Raw genomic sequence first — 23,676 nt, forward strand, 5'->3', positions numbered from 1 at the left:
TGTCCTGTTCCACGTCCGTCACCATTAAATGTTCACTCCCTGTACCTGCTTCTTGTCTCTACCAGCATCGATCCTCACAAATTACTACTGATTACTTAACCTAGAGTTGAAGTCGGAAGTTTACATACACCTTAGCCAAATACATTTAAACTCAGTTTTTCACAATTCCTGACATTTAATCCTAGTAAAAATTCCCTGTTTTAGGTCAGTTAGGATCACCACTTCATTTTAAGAATGTGACATGTCAGAATAATAGTAGAGAGAATGATTCATTTCATCTTTTATTTCTTTCATCACATTCCTAGTGGGTCAGAAGTTTACATACACTCAATAAGACAAAATCGAGTGGTTTGCTTCCAAAAAGTGGGCCGCAACTGGGTAAATCAGGTTAGATGCAAAAACTTGACATACCCAGTTGTGACCCACTTTTTGGAAGCAGACCACTTGATCTCGGGGCAGCAGCATAGCCTAGTGGTTAGAGCGTTAGACTAGTAACTGAAAGGTTGCAAGTTCGACTTGCTGAGCTGACAAGGTACAAATCTGTTGTTCTGCCCCTGAACAAGGCAGTTAACACACTGTTTGTAGGCCATCATTGAAAATAAGAATTTGTTCTTAACTGACTTGCCTAGTTAAATAAAGGTAAAAAATATATTTTTTGTCTCTACGTTATTTTAGCATCGAACATGTCACCCTCCTTAGGAGAGGGGGTGACCTCGATAATTTATTGTTAAAACGAGAGGCTGGCTGGATCTTTAATATAAAGACCCTTGCTCCCTTTGGTCTCAACGTAGACTTTGATCTGAAGCCATTCTTGTGATTATTGTGATTTTGCTACTGTAAATGTTTGTAGGCTTATGTAGCCAAATTGTATCTACGATCATACGCTATCCATTTATGATTTTTGTATGCTATTTTAATATATGAGAATGAACCAATGATGTCAGGTCACACCAAGCCATGATTACAGACACCTGCATGTGTCTTTTGACATTATATAAACGAGTCACCCCGCAGTGTTTGTCATTATACCCTGATGAAGACAGCTTGTCTGTCAAAACGTTGTACATGACATTTTTGCATCTGAGCTCCTAGAGTGTGCGGCTGTCCTTTATTTTCACATTTCACATATCTAATGCTTGTCAAATATTCCATTTGAGTCAACATATAACCACCTGTAATTTACAAACACAAGTACACATAACCCATGTTTTAGCCTGTACTCACTGTACTAATGATGCTACCTAACATGTCAGTTCTTTGTTTGCTTCAGAGATTACATTCATTTTAACACATGCAAGCTTGTGCGCACACACAGTCAGATCCAAGGCTCTTCTTTCTTCTCCTTCTCCTCATTGTCCTCCCTCCATGTTTACTCCCAGCCTCCTCCCTTACCCCCAGGTAGGTCCCACAGAGCCAGTCCCAGTGCCTGAAGTAGGGGGCATAGTTGCCCCTGTAGATGTGGTGGTGTGCCTGGTGGAAGGGGGCCCCTCCGAAGCAGGGCAGTAGTCTATGGATAGCCCAGGGCAGGTCGTAGCCACAGTGGTCCTCTATGGCCAGCCAGGTGTTGAGCAGGTGGAACAGGGCCTCACTCAGAGGGTGGCAGCCCACCACCCAGGCACTGCTCAGGGCCAGCATCTGCAGGGAGAGTAGCTCAGCCGGGCTGGCGTCCTGGGCAGTCAGGGCGAAGGTGATCCGGTTCTGGTGATGAGTCTGGTGGACCCTCTGATACAGCCAGGGAACCCTGGGGACCATACAGACAGAACTTGTGTGTTTGGTAGGCAGTCAGGGACAAACCTTATGTGCTCCCACTAGACTCTCTACATGAGGGTTGTCCGAGGTAAAGGAGAATTTTGCTTTTTTACAATATAATCTCTATTTTCCATGTAAATAGCATGTTATAGAACGGTCCGATTTAATTTGTTTTTGAGAAACTTGGTGTGTTTCCAACCAACTGACTACAGATAAAAATCAGTGCGTGATGATGTAGTGTACACAACATTTTATTTTCGCTTAAGTTTTCATTGTACTTAATAAAAATCTAAAAGTTCAGTGTTTCCATTGCATTTTCAACTCCACCGGTAGTTGTATCACAAAAACTGTTTAGTTGAATAGCAAATTTGCCTATTCTGGTCTTGGCACGTGTGCACTAGACAAGAGCTCACCAATACAGTGAAGGTACGCTATGCTGGTAGACTAGTCTACATGATGAGATTATTATAGATAAGAGAATATTTTTATTTGTCAAACTGCAGTGAAGCATCGATCATCATGTCACCAGAAAAGGACCCTCGATACCAGGCAGTGTCAGAGGAAGGCCCTAAAATTTGTCAAAGACCCCAGCCACCCTAGTCATAGACTGTTCTCTCTGCTACCGCACGGCAAGCGGTACCGGAGCGCCAAGTCTAGGTCCAAGAGGCTTCTAAACAGCTTCTACCCCGAAGCTATAAGACTCCTGAACATCTAGTCAAATGGCTACCCAGAGTATTCACATTGCCCCCCCCTCTCCTCTCCACACCACTGCCACTCTCTGTTGTAATCTATGCAAAGTCACTTTAATAACTCTACCTACATGTACAGTTGAAGTCGGAAGTTTACATACACTTAGGTTGGAGTCATTAAAACTCGTTTTTCAACCACTCCAAAAATGTACTTTGTGCATGACAAGTTATTTTTCCAGCAATTGTTTACAGACAGAATATTTCACTTATAATTCACTGTATCACAATTCCAGTGGGTCAGAAGTTTACATACACTAAGTTGACTGTGCCTTTAAATAGCTTGGAAAATTCCAGAAAAGTATGTAATAGCTTTAGAAGCTTCTGATAGGCTAATTGGCATCATTTGAGTCAATTGGAGGTGTACCTGTGGATGTATTTCAAGGCCTACCTTCAAACTCAGTGCCTCTTTGCTTGACATCATGGGAAAATCAAAAGAAATCAGCCAAGACATCAGAAAATAATTGTAGACTTCCACAAGTCTGGTTCATCCTTGGGAGACATTTCCAAACACCTGAAGGTACCATGTTCATCTGTACAAACAACAGTACGCAAGTATAAACACCATGGGACCAAGCAGCTGTCATACCGCTCAGGAAGGATACGTGTTCTGTCTCCTAGAGATGAACGTACTTTGGTGCGAAAAGTGCAATCAATCCCAGAACAACAGCAAAGGACCTTGTGAAGATGCTGGAGGAAACAGGTACAAAAGTTTTTATATCCACAGTGAAACGAGTCCTATATCGACATAACCTGAAAGGCCGCTCAGCAAGGAAGAAGCCACTGCTCCAAAACTGCCATAAAAAAGCCAGACTACGGTTTGCAACTGGGGACAAAGATCGTACTTTTTGGAGAAATGTCCTCTGGTCTGATGAAACAAAAATAGAACTGTTTGGCCATAATGACCATTGTATGTTTGGAGGAAAAGGGGGGGCTTGGAAGCCGAAGAACACCATCCAAACCGTGAAGCACGGGGGTGGCAGCATTATGTTGTGGGGGTGCTTTGCTGCAGGAGGGACTGGTGCACTTCACAAAATAGACAAAATCACGACTAAAGAAAATTATGTTTATATATTGAAGCAACATCTCAAGACATCAGTCAGGAAATTAAAGCTTGGTCGCAAATGGGTCTTCCAAATGGATAATGATGCCAAGTATACTTCCAAAGTTGTGGCAAAATGGCTTAAGGGCAACAAAGTCAAGGTTTTGGAGTGGCCATTAGAAAGCCCTGACCTCAATCCTATAGGAAATTTATGGGTAGAACTGAAAAAGTGTGTGCGAGCAAGGAGGCCTACAAACCTGACTCAGTCACACCAGCTCTGTCAGGAGGAATGGGCCAAAATTCACCCCACTTATTGTGGGAAGCTTGCGGAAGGCTACCTGAAACGTTTGACCCAAGTTAAACAATTTAAAGGCAATGCTACCAAATACTAATTGAGTGCATGTAAACTTCTGACCCACTGGGAATGTGACGAATGAAATAAAAGCTGAAATAAATTATTCTCTCAACTATTATTCTGACATTTCACATTCTTAAAGTAAAGTGGTGAACCTAACTTACCTAAGACAGGGGCTTTTTACTAGGATTAAATATCAGGAATTGTGAAAAAGTGAGTTTAAATGTACTTGGCTAAGGTGTATGTAAACTTCTGACTTCAACTGTACATACTACCTCAACTAACTATTGCCCCCACACATTGACTCTGTACCGGCACCCCCCTGTATATATTGTTATTTTTTGCTGCTGCTCTTTAATGACTTGTTACTTTTATATCTTATTCTTATCCATATCCATATTTCTTTTAACTGCAGTGTTGGTTAGGGGCTCATAAGTAAGCTTTTCACGGTTTCACTACTACACCTGTTGTATTCGGGACATGTGAAGTTCATCATAACTTTTTTCATCTGTAGCCTAATAAACTGCATGGTATCCCAAATCATAGTGTGAGGACCACACATTATATCATCATGTGACTCCAAGTTTACTTCATATGATGGTTATTATATCAATATTTGTACATAAAGGGGTTGCCACCACCATTTCTCGCATTATTAATTTTACAGACACAAAAAGATCTCACCATGTCGAACGAACAAATGATCTGTCGGCATTTACAAAATTGTACTGAAACTACCCGTTTCTATCACAGCTGTCGTGATTTTTTATATATTTTTTTACGGTGTGACTTTATTTCCATAAAAACTGTTGATGGAAACGTGGTTATTAATGCTATTTTAATGTTGTTTGACTTGGTTTGCGTATGACCAAATTTGCTTGAGATGATTTTCAAGCAACACCGCATCCAAGTTACTTGACATAAACATTTCAAAAAGCTGTCAGTCAAGGCGAAGCCATGAGTATAAACTCCCCGCCCACTCAGCCTGTCTTTTCAAACTTACTGGTAGTTAGCCACGAGAGAAAAAGTACCTAAATAACAATATATATATATAGCATTTCCATCCAAACACATATTGTGGGTGATATTTTAGACACTCAAAAGGCTATTTTACATGGGAATCAGAATGACTGTTTGGGACATTTAGTGTATTTGAATTATATTACCAATATTACAGGTGCAGAAGAGGTTTGGCGCATGTACACTTGGTCAAAAACAATACTTAGGTTTTTTTCCAGACAATAAAACAAATATATATATATATATTTCACCTTTAACTTTCCAGACAATGCATTTAAAATCAGTTGCATATGTGACTTTTTATTTAGACCTTTTTAGGAAGTACATAGGCCTACTGGCTGTAACGGCAGTAATGACGATAGTTGTTCAGCGAAACGACATCCTTTTCTAATTACCGAATGTATTATGACAGTATTCAGCTTGAAAAGCTGGTGAATCTTCACATTCAATGTCTCCAGTGGAGGCTGCTGAGGGGAGAACGGCTAATACTAATGGCTGGAACTGAGTAAATGGAATGGCATCAAACACATGGAAACCATGTGTTTGATACCATTCCAGTTATTCCACTCGAGCCATTACCACGAGCCAGTCCTCCCAAATTAATGTGCCACCAACCTCCTGTGCTGTAAACCCAGATCCTGGTTCAAACTTACCGATGCATGGAATAATGCCATATAAAGAACAGCGCGTCAAATAAAAGTAGGCACGCGATAACCTCCCCAATGAGCAGGCTGCATGATGGCGAGAGTTCGGGAAATCTTGGAATCCTAACTCTTTGATAAAGCGCGGTGGCTGGGAGAACAGTTGTCAGGTATTTCAGAAAAATCCTCCAACAGCAGCCAACCCATCGCTGCAAACACAACAGCAACGATTCAGCGTTCCTCGAGATCCTGTAGAGATTTATCCGTGGCCAGAAACATCCCAGCGCTTCAAAGGCTAGAAAAGGTGCGCAGAGGAGAAGGTGGATGAGGAAAGCGAAGCATGCGGGCAGGAAAGGTGACGTGAGGAACTCCCGTTGTGCTCGCAGATCATCCCACAGCGGCTGGAGCAGCAGTCCATCTGTGTTCCCATGTTTTAGAAAAGTACTAATATTCATAATACCAGCATACGAAGGGTTATTTTTTAATCAAACAAAAAATGACCATCATGAATTGTTCTCCGCATTTATCCAAGTGTGTTGGCTACTACTTTGTAATAACGTAGTCCATGATGTAGTTTCTTCAATTCACTCTCTCCAGCTGACGGTACGCATTTAGTTTATGCTCGAGTGTCTAATTAAATACTTATTTTCTCTTCCACAATGGTTGACAGAACACGATTGGCTGTCGTTTGGTGGGAGGGTAATAGAGCCACAGAAGCAGTAAATGTTTAAAAAAAATCACATTCCAATTTCCAAGTCATTCCAAGTCAACAGCACAGCCTGGTCTCATAGACTATAGGTAACATAGTAAATGTAAATCTGTACCCTCCATTTAGTATGATACAGTATGTTACATTTCATATGACATGCATTAATTTGTGGATCTCCCTCATCCATTTTGTATGATAGTTAGGGGTAGGTAACATAGTAAATCTACCTCCCTCCATATAGTGTGATATGTTAAGTTGCAAGTTTTAAGTTCCTCGGCATACACATCACAGACAAACTGAATTGGTCCACTCACACAGACAGCATCGTGAGGAAGGCGCAGCAGCGCCTCTTCAACCTCAGGAGGCTGAAGAAATTCGGCTTGTCACCAAAAGCACTCACAAACTTCTACAGATGCACAATCGAGAGCATCCTGGCGGGCTGTATCACCGCCTGGTATGGCAACTGCACCGCCCTCAACCGTAAGGCTCTCCAGAGGGTAGTGAGGTCTGCACAACGCATCACCGGGGGCAAACTACCTGCCCTCCAGGACACCTACACCACCCGATGCTACAGGAAGGCCATAAAGATCATCAAGGACATCAACCACCTGAGCCACTGCCTGTTCACCCCGCTGTCATCCAGAAGGCGAGGTCAGTACAGGTGCATCAAAGCTGGGACCGAGAGACTGAAAAACAGCTTCTATCTCAAGGCCATCAGACTGTTAAACAGCCACCACTAACATTGAGTGGCTACTGCCAACACACTGTCAATGACACTGACTCTACTCCAGCCACTTTAATAATGGGAATTGATGGGAAATTATGTAAATATATCACTAGCCACTTTAAACAATGCTACCTTATATAATGTTACTTACCCTACATTATTCATCTCATATGCATACGTAGATACTGTACTCTATATCATCGACTGCATCCTTATGTAATACATGTATCACTAGCCACTTTAACTATGCCACTTGGTTTACATACTCATCTCATATGTATATACTGTACTCGATATCATCTACTGTATCTTGCCTATGCTGCTCTGTACTATCACTCATTCATATATCCTTATGTACATATTCTTTATCCCCTTACACTGTGTATAAGACAGTAGTTTTTTTTTTGGAATTGTTAGTTAGATTACTTGTTCGTTATTACTGCATTGTCGGAACTAGAAGCACAAGCATTTCGCTACACTCGCATTAACATCTGCTAACCATGTGTATGTGACAAATAAAATTTGATTTGATTTGTTACGAATTCCATTTTTTATGGCTAACGTTAGCTAGGTGGCTAACATTAGCTAGGCTAGGGGTTAAGGTTAGCTAACATGCTAAGTAGTTGCAAAGTAGCTAAACGGTAGTAAGTCATTGCTAATTAATAAAAATGCTAATGTGGTCCGTGATGAGATTCAAACATGCAACTGTTGGTTTGCTAGACGTTCAGGTTACATGCCTACTCATCTACCCTGACCAACTACCCTCCTTTAGTTTTTGCCTTATTAAGTAACCTTCTGTCTTATGTAAACATACCAAACGTAGCATATACTAATTTCAGTGTCCTGTATTTTCATTTACTATGTTACGTCTAGTGTATGATACCATGCTGGAGTCAGATGGTTTCACATAAGCATCTTGCGTGGGGCCCCTCTCTGGAACAGGGATATCTGAGTCTAGTCAATGTGTTCCATTCAAACTCAAAGCCTGTGATAATTTTATGGGAGTAAAGCAATTCATGTCATAGACCTGACTTCAGATAAAGGTTTTTAGCTTGTCATTATATTGTTTATTTTAAAATCATCTTATTTTATAATTGTATATGACCACATGGAGGGCCAGAGATAATTACAGACACCTGTGATAATCTGATGTACCCAATAAGTCCACTAGATTTCATGTGATCAAATTTTTTAAAACTTGAAAGTTACCAAGTTCTGGTAGTTTACCAGTAGCTCCGGAAGTTACCAGTAATATACCCTCCCTTTGCAATCCTAGACATGTCTCATGCTTGAAATGACCTCTACAAGCCTGAATCTGAAGCAGGGATATTGGCACCTTGGGTCCTGCCTACGCAGTCACAGACTTCTGATTGCACATCCGGCATACCTGTTTGGGAATCTAGGGGGTTTCTCACAGGGGATAACAGGTGATTGAACTTTCAGCACTTGACAGTGTACACCAGGTTATCAAGTCATCTTGAGGCTGCAGATAGACTAGTGGTTAGCGCCTTGGGCCAGTAACCAAGAGTTTTGCTAGATGAAATCCCCAGCTGACAAGGTAAAAATCTGTCGTTCTGCCTCTGAACAAGGCAGTTAACCCACTGTTCCTAGACTGTCATTGTAAATAAGAATGTGTTTTTACTGACTTGCCTAGCTTAAAATATATATTTAAAAATCATAGTGCTACATTATGAAATACTATACTTTCTATAAGATGTTACTGACTTCTTCTCCTGGACTTCATTCCCTTCATAATTTCCTCCCCTTTATGTATGTAACTCCCTTATGTTTTCTCACCAGGTGGTATTGTTCTTGTTTACCGGTGTGTAGCCTTAAGGAATTGTCTCGTTACTGGTTTTGTTGTTTTATTAAACATTTCACCTGCACCTGAAATTGGGTAACTTCTCTTCTCCATAACGTCTGAAATCCAGTCCACATGGTGTGCAATAGTCTGAATGTCAATCAAGATGTGAATCTATCATAGTTTAAATAACATAAGCAGATAAATATACTTTTTTAATAGACTGTGTGGTATGTAACTGTCTACCCCTACTAAATTGCAAAATCAAGATTCAGTCTCTTGTTTGAGAGATGTGAAAGGGAAATGTAAGAAAAAGGCAATAAAAACAGACTACATTTCAAGACAAAGTACCTCGTTATCAAAGAAAAACATTTAATCGTGTAAATCACAAAATGATGGATTTCTGATTCACAATTTAACATCAGTGAGCGAGTGCAAAAGAGTCTCCTTCAAGTCATAATCAGTCAAGTCAACCTGAGAGAGTCTAACAAACAGTTTACACAGCCAGAACAAACCAGTGTTACATTGAGAGAACAGTTTAATGGATACAACCCAAGTGCCTCTCAAACAAGTCATTGCTTTAGTCAAAGCGTTGGTGAATAACATACAAATGATTCACCCCAAATGAACTCAGTCCAACACTACACCGAGGGCACCAGTGTGTGAAATAGTCAAAAAGCTGCAGTTGCATCTTTCATGAAAACCCCATTACATGTTTATACCATTGACTCATCCTTCCAATATGAATGACTAAGACAAGTCAGCTTTTGTTTGCTTTTATGTAAATAAATATTGTTTTTTTTCTTTCCACCATTCCTTTCCATGTAAGATGACAGAGAGATTTTATTTGGAAAATAACAAGAGGCCTGGTCCAATATTCAGTGAACATGCGTCACAATGACGAAATTAATATATATGGACATGATCTGTCATGAACCGCAGACGAGACGCAGGCGATAAAATGTACTGTTAAAACACACACCTGTAATGCTCTTAGTATCCAATGTCAGGAGAAAAAATGTTTCCATGTAGAGCCTGTATGAAATGCCTAGCAGATAACGACAAAAGTTGCTATTTTTTATTTTTTTCTCGAATACTGAACTGGGAGTGGTTGGACAGGGCATCAAGACTGTTAAATAGCGCTCTCTGGCCGGCTTCCACCCGGTTACTCAACCCTGCACCTTACGGGGCTGCTGCCCTATGTACATAGACATGGAGTCACTGGTCACTTTAATAATGTTTACATACTGCTTTACTAATTTCATATGTATATACTGTATTCTATTCTCCCGTATTCTATTTAGTCAATGTCACTCCGACATTGGTCATCCTAATATTTATTTATTTATTAATTCCATTCTTTTACTTTTAGATGTGTGTATTGTTGTGAATGGTTAAGATACTACTGCACTGTTGGAGCTAGGAACACAAGCATTTCACTACACCCGCAATAACATCTGCTAAATATGTGTATGTTACCAATAAAATTGGATTTGGTTGGTATCACCCCTTCACCAAATCATGGGGATAGGCAATAGCAGAGGGTTAAGATGGTTCGTCAATGAGGGTGATGTGTGTATTGCATGTAGAGCTTTTTGTATAATGTACAATCAGATAATGTCACAAATCCCAAATTACCAGGAATTTGATGCTGAAGATAATTTATAATACTTTTATAGTGAGTCCCGAACCCTTTTCTAATGTCACCCCTCTTCCCTTTCCTTCCCAAGCAAAACCAGGAGAGTTTCAGCCCAAAGTCTGCCTCGGTTTCAGAAAAGGTATCCATCTGTGTAGTTCAATAACATTCCTACAACATTTGTAGTCAATACCAGAAAATAAAATGTGATGGTTTAAAACGAGTGACAAAGCATGAGACCAACCGTCAAACACCACTAGTAGAACATGCTTTGAGTGTAGTGTGGTTTGTCAAGTTGTCGTTATCAGAGTTGTTCATCTGTATCCCTCATACTATGACTACTACTGACAGAGAAGCCATTGCTCTCTCTGTTCCAGCATGGGACAATGTTCCCACTCAAGGAGAAGCTGGTTTCTCAACATCTCAATTCTAACAGATACTCTCTGTTGTGTCTAGGACACTCTCTCAAGAGCAGACATGAATATAATGGCCTTTTGCCCAGCATAATTACAGATAATTGAGAGAAAACAAGTCAACCTTGACTTTTCTTGAGTCAAAAAAACAATTGAACATCAATGCTCACTCTCTGAAACGGAGGTAAAGTCATGTTCATTCAGTGGGCTAGTTAAGATCTGTTACATCTGCTATTGTGAGACAATCCGGGTGAGATAAGGTGAAGACACTCAGCCAATTCATATGGGAGAGGGATCTGTATGAAGAAACAAGGTATTCCAAACAATGTATTGTGTATGATTAAGTAAATTAATCATTAATAATGTAGTTAATCATACACAACTATATATCTGCACACATCTCTCACACACTGTATTATGAGCTATGCAACACATAGAAAAGACATGAAAGTGCTACCTATTAAATGAAGTTACAAAACATACATCATACCCTTGCAAAAGTTCAATTAATGTTTCAAATGTCCCAAACCACACTGTTACATTCAATAGATCATTGTTTCGCCTACGGTCTGTTGTAGGGCTAGTAAAACCTCCGGTCCAGGGTAGCATCCCAAAAGGCACCCTATTCCCTATATAGTGTACAATTTTTGACCAGAGCCTTATGGGTAGTAGTGCACTTATGGGTAGGGGTTCTACTAAGCTGACCTGGAATTGGTCAAACCATGGATCAGTTAGCTATTTGAGTTTGAATTTTAGGCCCCTGTAGGTATCAAAAAAATATATACAAAAATTTGATTAAATATTTAATTTGGGCTTTAGAAATGCCATGAATAACACATCCATAAATGGACAAAAAAGACGGGAAATCAAAAGGAATAAGGGTTTGAAGTGTCTGTCCTATATCTAGGAAATAAGAAAGTTCAGGAAATATTTCGGTTTTTTTGGATACATATTTAACCCCTTTTTTTGTAGGCACAAAACCACCTCCATACTTCCATTCATTTTTTAAACCGGTCCCGGGTTACCTGCTAATGGGCAGGTATGTCTCACTGTCTGGGTGTTCTGCAGTAGGATTGGATAGAGGCAATCACCGCAGCTGTAACCCTGTGTTAGTGGCCAAGTGAGCATTGTTGAACTCAAAACCCAATCCTCAAGTAAGTCATGAAGAACTCACTAAACTCAGTTTTGGACAAGACTGACTTTATGAACAAAATTATCCTATTTACACTTTGTAGTACATTTTGACACTAGAATAAATGTTTGACTAATATAGATGCCACATATGCCATTTTCTATCAGAGAAGTTGTTTGCCTTCAGTTGCGCTTTAAAAAGGCAATCAGCGGTAGAAAAAAAATGTGTTATGTTTGGTAAAAAGATGAGGGATGGAAGAATGTAACCACTAAAATGAATAAACAGAGCTATGGGTCATGTTGAGGCTATATAGTGTTTGTTTACATTTACTTTGTTAACAAACACTGGAGTAAAACAAGCATATATGTGGGGTTCTGATGGGGTACGGCAGCTGACCTAAGCTCATGAGGCATTTATAAGTTATATTCTTCAATAAGGTACATATCATTAATGTATAACTCCAAAAATGAATGTAGCAACTGCTGATTGCCTCTTTAAAGTATCTGTGGACCAGACTTCTATGAAATGACCTATAATTAATAACACGAGTGAAATAGTTTTCCTTCCCAAAAAATGGCAATTAAGTAGGTTAGAAAGCAGCTTTCCTGTGTTTGAATGGTGTGGGCATAACCCAACAGAATGGTGTGGCCGTATACTGGTCATTAAAAATATTCACACTAGTAGACCGCTCATTGGCCAGCTCAGCCAATAAGCCAACATGACATCATGTTTTGAGGAAATAGCAAGCATTTTTTTTAAATTTTAACAGACTGTTTGAGGTGGGGTTTTTGAAGTGTTTTTTACATTTTTAAATGTATAAAGTTCTTTGGCCACAAATATGAATAAGACAAGTCAAAAACATTTTGGTATGAGTTAACAGAATATAAACTTTTAAAACTAAGATTTTCACTGGCCAGATACTTCAAAAATAGTAGTGCACTATATAGGGAATAGTGTCCAATTGGGACACATAACCCAAGGCTCATCTTTCACCCCACCTTGTGGCTAGCATGGGCCCAGCTCCACAGCTCCAGCCCTGGGATGGGTCTCTTCTCTTCTCCTTTCCATCAGTCTAGGTCCAGGATCTGTTCAGTTAGGTCGTCCATGGCATCAGAGGCCTTAGTGGAGGAGGGGCCAGAGTCAACAAACATCTGGGGGATCTTACTCCCAAAGTAGATCTTACTGTTAGCTGCTATGGCCTGGAACTTCATAAGCTGCAGATACTCTGGCGTCAGCTTCAACTGGGAGTGGAGAGAGAGAGGGCGGAGAGAGAGGGGGGAGAGAAAGGAAGGTGAGGGTGGAGATAGAAATGGAGGGAGAGAGGAGAGAGAGAGAGAAGGCAGAAGCCAGTGATGAATGCCTGGATGTCCTGTGATACTGTTAGATTGTAGCCTGAGGAGGGAGTGTGTTCTCTCTCACTCTTCCAGCCAGTCTGAATTCACTCCCTACCACCTCGCCTTGGCTCTAACCCTTGGATATTTGTAGATCTGCATGGAGGAAGCAACATGGAGGGAGCTGAGAGATCTTTCACCACCCTGATTATACAGATCTTTCAGATCTGCAAATGTGGAAGGGTTAGGGCCAAGGAGGACCGGCGGTTCCTCTCAGTATGGTCCTCTCACCTTATTGGCCTCGGCCGCTCTCTCTGCTGTGTAGAACTCTGCATCGGCCCTGGCCTTCATCTTAGCCAAGAATGCTCCGTCTGCAACCCAGGGGTAAGACGTCAAATTGTGTTGACGCCATCTAAAATATTATCAGCTGGCGGGTAGAATGAAAACATTATTTCAACAGGTGGGTTAGTTCGCGGTTCAGAATTACATTGTGGGTCGGAAACATTTTAAAATCAAGATAATACTTTTAAAAACCCAGGAGCTTGTTGTTATACGAATTCCATTCTGTGAGTGGCGAGGCAGACACAAGGCTACCAGCCATGCACTGAGAGTGTGTCGAACCGGGAACTGTCCCTTATTTGTGTTGTGCTAAAACATTCCAATTTGTCTACGCCAGAGCTTATGTTCCCTCTCCCACGTGAGAATACGACAAGTTTACTTTCCATGGATAGCCTAGCACATGCCGAAAATGTCTAACGTAGGCCTAGCCGGAGAAACAAAAACAAAGGTTATGATAAGGGAATAGGCTACAACACCATCGTGGCCTGAAGACAGGAGGGAGCAGTGACGGGGTATGTCTAAATGTATAGCTTTGAGCTCCCATAGTCAATTCTCAGGAGACTACTCTTTCTACCATCATGACCCACAGGGAAAAGGACAAAAATGTAGAGCATCTTAAAAGCCCAGTTATGCCAGCATGCCATTTCACTGACCAGTGGCCTAATGACAATTATAAACTGGGTGGTTGGAGCCATGAATGCTGATTGGCTGAAAGCCGTGATATATCAGACCATATGCCATGGGTATGACAAAATCATGTATTTTTACTGCTCTAATTACATTGGTAACCAGTTTATAATAGCAATAAGGCACCCCTGGGGTTTGCGGTATATTGCCAATATACCACAGCTCTGTATCCAGGCACTCCGTGTTGCAAAGAACAGCCCTTAGCCGTGGTATATTGGCCATATACCATACCCCCTCTGGCCTTATTGCTTAAGTATACAGTCTTATTGTTTTGCCAAACACACATACACACCTTCAATTTCAGAGATCCTTTTCTCTGTTTCTTTCTCCATGACTTTCTGGCTAAACTTGATTTCAGCCACTTGAGCTAACTTCTCTGCCTCTGTAGAGCAGCACAGGGAGGAGACAGGAAATGAGCCTTACATTCTGGGATTTAATGAGAAAACGGGCAGAATTCCTCTTAAAAATTAATTCAAGAAAACAGACTTACAGTTATTTGTTTATAAATGTCATGTATTATTATAAAATGTCAGTTTAATATTTTTTCTGTGAAAATGTAAAGGTCATAGTGCGTTAGTGTCTGACCAATCACATGACTGACCGATCACAGCCCTCTTCCGCTCTGTCTCCGCTTCCTTCTCCACCACCTTCTGAGTCTGAGCAGAAATCAGAAGCTTTGTCTTCTCAGCCTCCCTAAACACACACACATTAAAGGTGCGTGCTAAAAGTTGGTTAATATCTTTCTCCAGTCCCACAGCATGTGTCCCATCCCTCACGAGAACATCCTAAAACAGCCAGCATGTTAACATGGAAAAAAATACCATCATCAGTCCATTACTAAAGCCCTCCAGATGGAAGTGGTGAGTGTCCCAAATAGCATACTATTGCCTATGTAGTGCACTTGTCAAAGATCATGCACTATAGAGGGAATAGGGTGCCATTTGGATACAACCGGGTTTGAGGAGAATGAATACAGGACGGAAGGGGGTTGGGGGTTTTGGGAATATGGAGCATTGCAGTGTTCTAGAATGTTTCAGTGTTACACAGCCAACTGTTCTACTCACATCATCTCGTAGTTCCTCCGAATGCTCTCAGGAATGTTGGGCTTTGTGACTCGGACTGCCTATGGTCAAGATTGCCAAACCACAACCGTGAAAAAGAAGGGTGACGGAGAGATGACCGAGATCATATTGAACATTTGTTTTACTGTGGAACTGCAAGTCATTACATGGCAATAAGAGGCATTCCATCACCAGGGGATCATCTAGGCTAAATGCCAAACGACACACTATTCCCTTTGTAGTGCACTACCTCTGATCCAGCCCCATAGGGCTCTGGTCATGGGAATAGGGTGCCTTTTGAGCACAAAAGAACCAACGCAATCTTACTCCTCCCCAAACTCTTTCTGAAGTGAACTGTAGTGTTATTCGTTCCTGGCAGAACCCACAGCTGTTATTGTAGTTTCTTCTAGAGGATTAATGAGGACAAAAAGCTAAGTGTTTAAACCTAGAGGGGCCTTAAAACTGTAAAGGAATGTGTGGGGCTGGGGTCGGGGAGGAAATTATTATTATTATTTGAGTCTGACAGAATCTGTCATCGTTTTCCAGTCCAGATATTGCAACATGGGATCTGTTCTGTCTATTGTCTTTCATTAAGTTTTAGCTAGTAACTGAAGTCCATCCAGGACAGCTTAGCAGCCCACTCATCGCCTGGCATTTATCACAATATGGAGCCTCATAAAGTTGAGGAACAGTATTCTACTTTAACCTTACACATTACTTTAAATTTAACCCCGTTTCCTGTCTGCCATTCAACCCCCTGTGTGTGTGTGGCTCTACCTGGATCACACAAGGATAAGTGGATTATCAACCCGAATCAGAAATCAATACGAGGTAATCCTTGTATATAAATAAACAGTTATGAAACAGTACTCACATAACATGGGCAGTTTCAATGTTCAAACTGCTCATGATATTGTTAAATGAGTATTCACCATCAATAATATATTTATATGCAAGGATTCTCTACAATTCCATCCTCCCATCGCTCTTCCTCTCCCAGTCACACAAGGATAAGTGGAGTATCAAGTAAATCAAATCAATCATCGGAATTCCTTGCCTATAAACCTTTAATAAACATTTATACTGGTATGCAAGGATTCTCTAAGATTGGTTTGTTGTCTCTTCCTCCTTCCATGTCTCCTTCCCAGTACCTGTATGATGAGTCCAGGAGCCATGCAGGTCAGATCCTCCTGTAAGGTCAGCTTCAGGTTCTCATCTATCTGGTCTGAGGAGGGAAACCAACGCGCACACACACACACGCACACGCACACACACACACACACAATGGAGACAGAGGCTGCATCCCACACACCACCCTAGTCACTATACAGTACAGTACTTTTGCAGTTGTAGTGCACTATGTAGGGAATTGGATGCCATTTGGGACCACCCAGAGACAACACTAGGCCTTTAAAACCCTTTGAATATTGATTAGTTACCGAACAAGCCGATGTAGACCTCCTGTAGAGAGTGGACGCTGCAGAACTGGTTGAGCTCATGGTGAACCTTGTTGAATATCAGGGCCTTGTCGTAATCCGCTGTGAAGTTCCTCACTATATCATAAACTGTAGAAGAGAGGCGAAAGAGTTGCTGTGAAGTTGCTCACTATATCATAAACTGTAGAAGAGACGCGAAAGAGTTGCTGTGAAGTTGCTCACTATATCATACACTGTAGAAGAGAGGAGAAAGAGTTGCTGTGAAGTTGCTCACTATACCATACACTGTAGAAGAGAGGAGAAAGAGTTGCTGTGAAGTTGCTCACTATACCATACACTGTAGAAGAGAGGAGAAAGAGTTGCTGTGAAGTTGCTCACTATACCATACACTGTAGAAGAGAGGAGAAAGAGTTGCTGTGAAGTTGCTCACTATACCATACACTGTAGAAGAGAGGAGAAAGAGTTGCTGTGAAGTTGCTCACTATACCATACACTGTAGAAGAGAGGAGAAAGAGTTGCTGTGAAGTTCCTCACTATACCATACACTGTAGAAGAGAGGAGAAAGAGTTGCTGTGAAGTTCCTCACTATACCATACACTGTAGAAGAGAGGAGAAAGAGTTGCTGTGAAGTTCCTCACTATACCATACACTGTAGAAGAGAGGAGAAAGAGTTGCTGTGAAGTTCCTCACTATACCATACACTGTAGAAGAGAGGAGAAAGAGTTGCTGTGAAGTTCCTCACTATACCATACACTGTAGAAGAGAGGAGAAAGAGTTGCTGTGAAGTTCCTCACTATACCATACACTGTAGAAGAGAGGAGAAAGAGTTGCTGTGAAGTTCCTCACTATACCATACACTGTAGAAGAGAGGAGAAAGAGTTGCTGTGAAGTTCCTCACTATACCATACACTGTAGAAGAGAGGAGAAAGAGTTGCTGTGAAGTTGCTCACTATACCATACACTGTAGAAGAGAGGAGAAAGAGTTGCTGTGAAGTTCCTCACTATACCATACACTGTAGAAGAGAGGAGAAAGAGTTGCTGTGAAGTAGCTCACTATACCATACACTGTAGAAGAGAGGAGAAAGAGTTGCTGTGAAGTTCCTCACTATACCATACACTGTAGAAGAGAGGAGAAAGAGTTGCTGTGAAGTAGCTCACTATACCATACAGAGAAAGGACAAAGAAGAATGGCTACAGCACAGGAGGTTGGTGGCACCTTAATTGGGGAGAATGGGTTCGTGGCAATGACTGGAGCGGAATTGGTGGAATGGTATCAAATACATCAAACACATGGTTTCCAGGTGTTTGATGCCATTCCATTTGCGCCGCTCCGGACATTATTACAAGCCGTTCTCCCCTCCTGTGGGCTACAGTAATATCCCTTTCACACAAAAACGTCTTTCCGCCAACTTTACCATACCGCCAATTTTTTCCCTATCTTTTCTTTATATCTGAAAGTTAATCAATATTACATTTGCTTTCAGATATAGTACCGTAAATCCTGTGAAGCAGTATAAAGTAAGTAAGTAGTAGTGGCTACAGTAAATACGGAGCTTGGTCCGAGCCTGAACGGTCCATAAGGCAGAAGCCTCCTGTCTCCTGTTTCTTAGCATCGGGCAGCTTGATGTAACACCCCTTGGACTGGAAGCTAGTCTATCGCAGGGTTACAGTAAGCAGTGTTCAAAATGGTTGCCGAGTACTAGTGTTGTGTTCTAGACCACCTGAAGCGAGACTGATTCAAGACCGGAACAAATAGAGTCAAGATCAAGACTGGAGGGGGATTATAATTGTGTCAAATTGGCAGCATAAGAGTTCAAAGTGTTCAGTATTTCTGTGTTCATATTTTACAACAACATATCGATTCTTTAGAAATTCAGAATGGTGAGAAGAAAAAAAAAAGACCGGTCTCACTTACTACAACACTGTTAAGTACACAACCATCCCCCCACCCCTTACATCTGTCATAACAAAAGAGAGTTGGAGCACACTTTGAGAGAACATGGAGTTAACACAGTGTTTAAATGTGTCCAGACGCCTTTCACTAACAGAACCGGGAACTTACTAAACAGTTGTTTTATTTTTACTCAAACACAGGTTGGAAAATGAGTCTCCCATGAAATGATGGTGCAGAGGACAACACACTGTTACAATACATGGGTTACACTGGTTTTGAAACAATATAGCATATATACTAAGGAAGGATTTGAACATCAGGCATGTTATGTCACAAGTAAGATCAGTTTTTAGTTTTGTGTTGAGAGATAAAACTCGAGCACCTTGTCAAAATTGCTCCAACGTTTGATGTTTTGGCTTATGACTTTACCTGCTGAGGGCACCAGGTAGTTCACCACTTCTATCCGGTCAAAGTAAATCATCACTCCCCCACTGAACAAATAAAACAGAATGTAACGAGACATACATGCAATACATCCTCAAGAATGGAGATAAAAGTAGCTGGTAAGCTTTCCATCCATGAAGTTTATTTCGGGCATTGACGACATACAACCCTACCTTGTGCCACATGGTACATTCTTCACTTCATCTGTTTGTAGAGTGGTCTACAAAGAACAGAAAGAGAAGGCGTTAAACACTCGATAAATACATCATTTCTGCAGGGCTCAATTCAATAAAACCTACATTGTAGTATTTACACAGTAGTTATTTTCCCTCATGGTCCAAAAACTCTTCTGACAGGTCTTTGGGCGGCAGGTAGCCGAGCGGTTAGAGCGTTGGGCCAGTAACCGAAAGTTAGCTGGTTTAAATACCCGCGCCGACGAGGTGAAAAATCGGCGCTAGGCACATAACCCTAATCTACCCCAGGGGTGCCGTACTACTATGGCTGACCCTGTAAAACAACACATTTCACTGTATGAAAACCTGCAAACCTACCAGGGGTGTATTCATTAGTAGCACACTCGTAGCTAAATGTTCTGTAACAGAAACCATAACCTAGATTTACTATTAGACAAATATAGGCAGGTTCCTCCCCGTTTGGTTCCTAGTGAATAGACTCCCATCATAGATTTGCTGTCACTTTTCAGAATAAGAAGTGTGCGGGCACAGGGTGACTTTTCTAAACAAGGAAACTGCCTAAACTTTGCAGTTTGATTGAAGTCCAGCCTCAGCCCTACTACATCTCACCTCAGACACCTCTGAGACCAGTCAGGTTTCAGTTCCTCTCTTTGTTCATTTCTACATTTCAGCCTAAACACCAGCCAGACCAGTCATGCCCAGGGCCTAAGACATCATTCTTACCTGCACAGACTTGAAGTTAGTGATGAAAGGCATCATGAGGTGGAACCCAGGGTTACTGGTGGTGGTCAGGAGAGCTCCTCCCCTGTGGAACACACAAGTCAAGGACACATTTAGGTGGGAGCAACATAACAAATGTTGCAGATAGATCTGCCACAAATAGAGATGATATGATTCCTTACTCTGCATGCATGTTGAAGGGACATGTCTGTGCTACATAATAATAGATCAATTTAAATGAAGACATAACATAAATCTGACCTGTAGTAAACTCCAGTGTGTCCCTCCTCAATCTTGTGAACAGAGGCAAAGAGAGCAGCGCCACCAATCGCACAGATTATTGAGGCAATGGCACCCAACTGTGCCATCCTGGGAAGAAGAGGAAAAATAAACCATTTGTTTTTAAAGGATTGGCATGCACAATGTTGGACATAGAGGATGGATGAATTAAATAATAAGCAAGCATACAGTGCATTCGGAAAGTATTCAGACCCCTTGACTTTTTCCACATTTGGCTATGTTATAGCCTTATTCTAAAATGCATTAAATCGTTTTTTCCCCCCTCACCCATTTACACACAATACCCCATAATGACAAAGCAAAACATGTATTTCTTTGCAAATGTCTAAAAAAAATATATTTAAAAAAAAATCTAATTTAAGTATTCAGACCCTTCACTCAGTACTTTGTTGAAGCACCATTAGCAGCGATTACAGCCTCAAGTCTTCTTAGGTATGACGCTATAAGCTTGGCACACCTGTGTATGGGGAGTTTCTCCCATTCTTCTCTGCAGATCCTCTCAAGCTCTGTCAGGTTGGATTGGGAGCATCGCTGCACAGCTATTTTCAGGTTCAAGTCCGGGATCTGGCTGGGCCACTCAAGGACATTCAGAGACCTTCAACCCAGTCTGAGGTCCTGAGCAGGATGTCATCAAGGATCTCTTTGTACTTTACACTGATCATCTTTCCCTCGATCCTAACTAGTCTCTCGGTCCATGCCACTGAAAAACATTCCCGCAGAATGATGCTGCCACCACCATGTGTCACCGTAGGGATGGTGCCAGGTTTCCTCCAGAATTGCCGCTTGGCATTCAGGCCAGAGTTCAATCTTGGTTTCATCAGACCAGAGAATCTTGTTTCTCATGGTCTGAGAGTTCTTTAAGGTGCCTTTTGGCAAACTCCAAGCGGGCTGTTGTGTGCCTTTTACTAAGGAGTGGCTTCCATCTGGCCACTCTACTATGAAGACCTGATTGGTGGAGTGCTGCAGAGATAGTTGTCCTTCTGGAAGGTTCTCCCATCTCCACAGAGGAACTCTGGAGCTCTCTCAGAGTGACCATTGGGTTCTTGGTCACCTCCCTGACCAAGGCCCTTCTCCCCCCGATTCCTCAGTTTGGCCGAGCATGCAAGCTCTAGGAAGAGTCTTGGTGGTTCTAAACTTCTTCTATTTCAGAATGATGGAGGCCACTGTGTTCTTGGGGACCTTCAATGCTGCAGAAATGTTTTGGTACCCTTCCCTTGAACTGTGCCTCGACACAATCTTGTCTCTGAGCTCTACAGACAATTCCTTCAACATCATGGCTTAGTTTTTGCTCTGACATGCACTGTCAACTGTGGGACCTTATATAGACAGGTGTGTGCCTTTCCAAATCATGTACAATCAATTGAATTTACCACAGGTGTACTCCAATCAAGTTGTAGAAACATCTCAAGGATGATCAAATTGAAATAGGATGCACCTGAGCTCAATTACGATTCTCATAGCAAAGGGTCTTAACACCTAATAAGGTATTTCTGTTTTTAAATTTTTAATAGATTTGCAGACATTTATATTTTTTTACTTTGTCATTATGGGGTACTGTGTGTAGATTGATGAGATTCTTTTATTTAATCAATTTTAGAATAAGGCTATAACGTAACAAAATGTGGAAAAGCGAAGGGGTCTGAATACTTTCCGAATGCACTGTTGATACCTTTCACTGAAGAGTTGAAGTCTAATCTAATACATAACCTTACAAATATTCTACCACTTTTACAAAAATGTTGTTTTAGTGTAGCAAATAGTAATCTTGCAAGTTCTGGATGTTAGGACAGTTGATTAGAATAGAATCAGCTGCATGTAGTTTAAAACAACATCTGAGCAGAGCATTCTATTTGTAAATAGAAGGCTCTGGATGTGAGATCATTCAGCTGGCAAAAAAAAATAATGTTGTAAAACATTACTAAAACGTTCTGTGCCAGCTAGGCATGCTGCCGTCAAGGTAAACTCCTATTAGTCAGGAAGAAGAAGCTCAGCAGGGACTGACCTTAAAACATTATAAGAGGATTGACCAAGAAAGGCATGGAAACTTCTTGCCTGCCTCACCTCACCTCACTCCGAAAACATCAACAACTGAAGCCTGCCACAAGTTATTAGTCTGTGCACAGCTACAACAAGAATCATATTAAGATATTATAGTGATCTTGTCTAGACAACTACAAGTCAGTCAATCAATCAATGACAGCATGCAGTATTTTCATACCAGGTCGTGAAACTTGAGCTCGCACGTGAAGGTTCAGTCATCTTTGGTTCAGTATCTTTGGTTCCACTTTCTAAGTCTAACATGGAGAAGTTGTTTCACTTTCAGTTGACAGAATGCTGACAGCTAAACATGAATTACCTAGCTAAGCGCCCAGTCTTGGATTTACTCATACACCCCTCCCAGTAACGCAAAACAAGATAAGCCAACTACGTAACAGGCATTGTGCAACAACAGTTTAACGTTAGTTTGTTAAGCTATCTTTAGTTCCTACAGAGGATGGTATCTAACCTACATTGACTAAATATTTCACAAACATTGTTGCTGCATGTAACGTTAGATACTTGAAAGGCCATTGATAAAAGTGTACTCGAAACCCGTATTATTACCTGTATTATTACACGAGGTGCCTCCTCCACGGTAAAAAAATAAATAAATACAAAACATATACGCTAACAACATTTGCTAACACCTACTACAAACTTCCTCATTTTGCGTCATGCGTCATCAGCTGGGCGTTCTTCAGTGCCTTTAGAGGAAATATCCTTCAAAACCGGTAGAGGGCAACAAAGACTATATCAAAGAAAGCTAAATATTCTGACTGTAATGTAGAAGTTGTTTCTGTGATTTAAAAAAATCATATATCTAGGTTTATGAGTTTTCTATTAATTGTGGCATTTATATTATGCCATAATACAAGTGTACTGATAAGTAAATTGCTACACTGTTTGCTGTGATACAATAGGGCAGAGTTGCTTTTATATTACTGTAACAAGGTAGGAACCATTGTTTTGATCAGTGCTTCACAGAGGATCATAATTAGTGGGGAACATGTAATGGTATAAAACCACCCCTGGTGATATAGACTGTCCAGTGAGGGGATTCGAGTAATGCACCGGGCCAGTGTTGATTGTATTCGTTTTGGAACCGGGCTGCCTCCCAGGCATGAGCTCTGTGCCCCGTTTTGTCCGAAGTGATGTAAAAGTGATGTAGATTAAGCACGTGGGGTAATGAGTAGGATTCTGTGCTTCATATGCAAAAGTGATTGTTTTTTATTTAAAAAAAAAGTCTTTTATCTGCCTTC

General features: G+C 41.1%; 2 protein-coding genes across 7 annotated transcripts; both read right to left on the bottom strand.

The window, feature by feature from the left end:
* Window positions 1-751: 751 nt before the first annotated feature.
* On the bottom strand, window positions 752-6,335 carry LOC112248656 (cholesterol 25-hydroxylase-like protein). The gene is made up of 2 exons (XM_024417868.2): window positions 5,566-6,335; window positions 752-1,741 (listed from the first exon to the last, which is right to left on the bottom strand). Exons 1-2 carry the CDS (start codon window positions 6,006-6,008, stop codon window positions 1,285-1,287), a joined length of 900 nt encoding a protein of 299 aa, XP_024273636.1. The 5' UTR covers window positions 6,009-6,335; the 3' UTR covers window positions 752-1,284.
* A 2,803-nt stretch (window positions 6,336-9,138) lies between these two features.
* Window positions 9,139-23,116, bottom strand: LOC112248657 (erlin-2-like). Of its 6 annotated transcripts, none has more exons than XM_024417870.2 (13): window positions 22,982-23,116; window positions 22,596-22,671; window positions 20,339-20,446; window positions 20,081-20,162; window positions 19,337-19,383; window positions 19,149-19,210; window positions 16,829-16,954; window positions 16,541-16,614; window positions 15,393-15,451; window positions 14,930-15,021; window positions 14,621-14,710; window positions 13,594-13,673; window positions 9,139-13,212 (listed from the first exon to the last, which is right to left on the bottom strand). In XM_024417870.2, the coding sequence occupies exons 1-13, from the start codon at window positions 23,052-23,054 to the stop codon at window positions 13,039-13,041; spliced, it is 1,143 nt and encodes a 380-aa protein (XP_024273638.1). In that variant the 5' UTR covers window positions 23,055-23,116; the 3' UTR covers window positions 9,139-13,038. The 6 variants fall into 6 exon arrangements, 3 of the variants coding, with proteins under 3 accessions (XP_024273638.1, XP_024273637.1, XP_024273639.1); XM_024417869.2 differs by having other exon boundaries at window positions 16,541-16,686; XR_002953256.2 differs by having other exon boundaries at window positions 13,144-13,212; window positions 13,594-13,729; window positions 16,541-16,686.
* Window positions 23,117-23,676: the final 560 nt, after the last annotated feature.

The sequence above is a fragment of the Oncorhynchus tshawytscha genome, linkage group LG04, assembly GCF_018296145.1.
Source record: "Oncorhynchus tshawytscha isolate Ot180627B linkage group LG04, Otsh_v2.0, whole genome shotgun sequence".
NCBI lineage: Eukaryota > Metazoa > Chordata > Actinopteri > Salmoniformes > Salmonidae > Oncorhynchus > Oncorhynchus tshawytscha.

Bases quoted from the DNA above. Each gene is read 5' to 3' on its own strand.
- LOC112248656 (XM_024417868.2), bottom strand. From the start codon at position 6,008: ATGAATATTAGTACTTTTCTAAAACATGGGAACACAGATGGACTGCTG. The intron at 1,742-5,565 runs GTAAGTTTGAAC...TATGGTCCCCAG, and splicing joins TGGCATTATTCCATGCATCG to GGTTCCCTGGCTGTATCAGA.
- LOC112248657 (XM_024417869.2), bottom strand. From the start codon at position 23,054: ATGTTGTTAGCGTATATGTTTTGTATTTATTTATTTTTTTACCGTGGA. The intron at 20,163-20,338 runs GTCAGATTTATG...TGTGTTCCACAG, and splicing joins CACACTGGAGTTTACTACAG to GGGAGGAGCTCTCCTGACCA. The intron at 14,711-14,929 runs GTCAGTCATGTG...GCTGCTCTACAG, and splicing joins GCGGAAGAGGGCTGTGATCG to AGGCAGAGAAGTTAGCTCAA.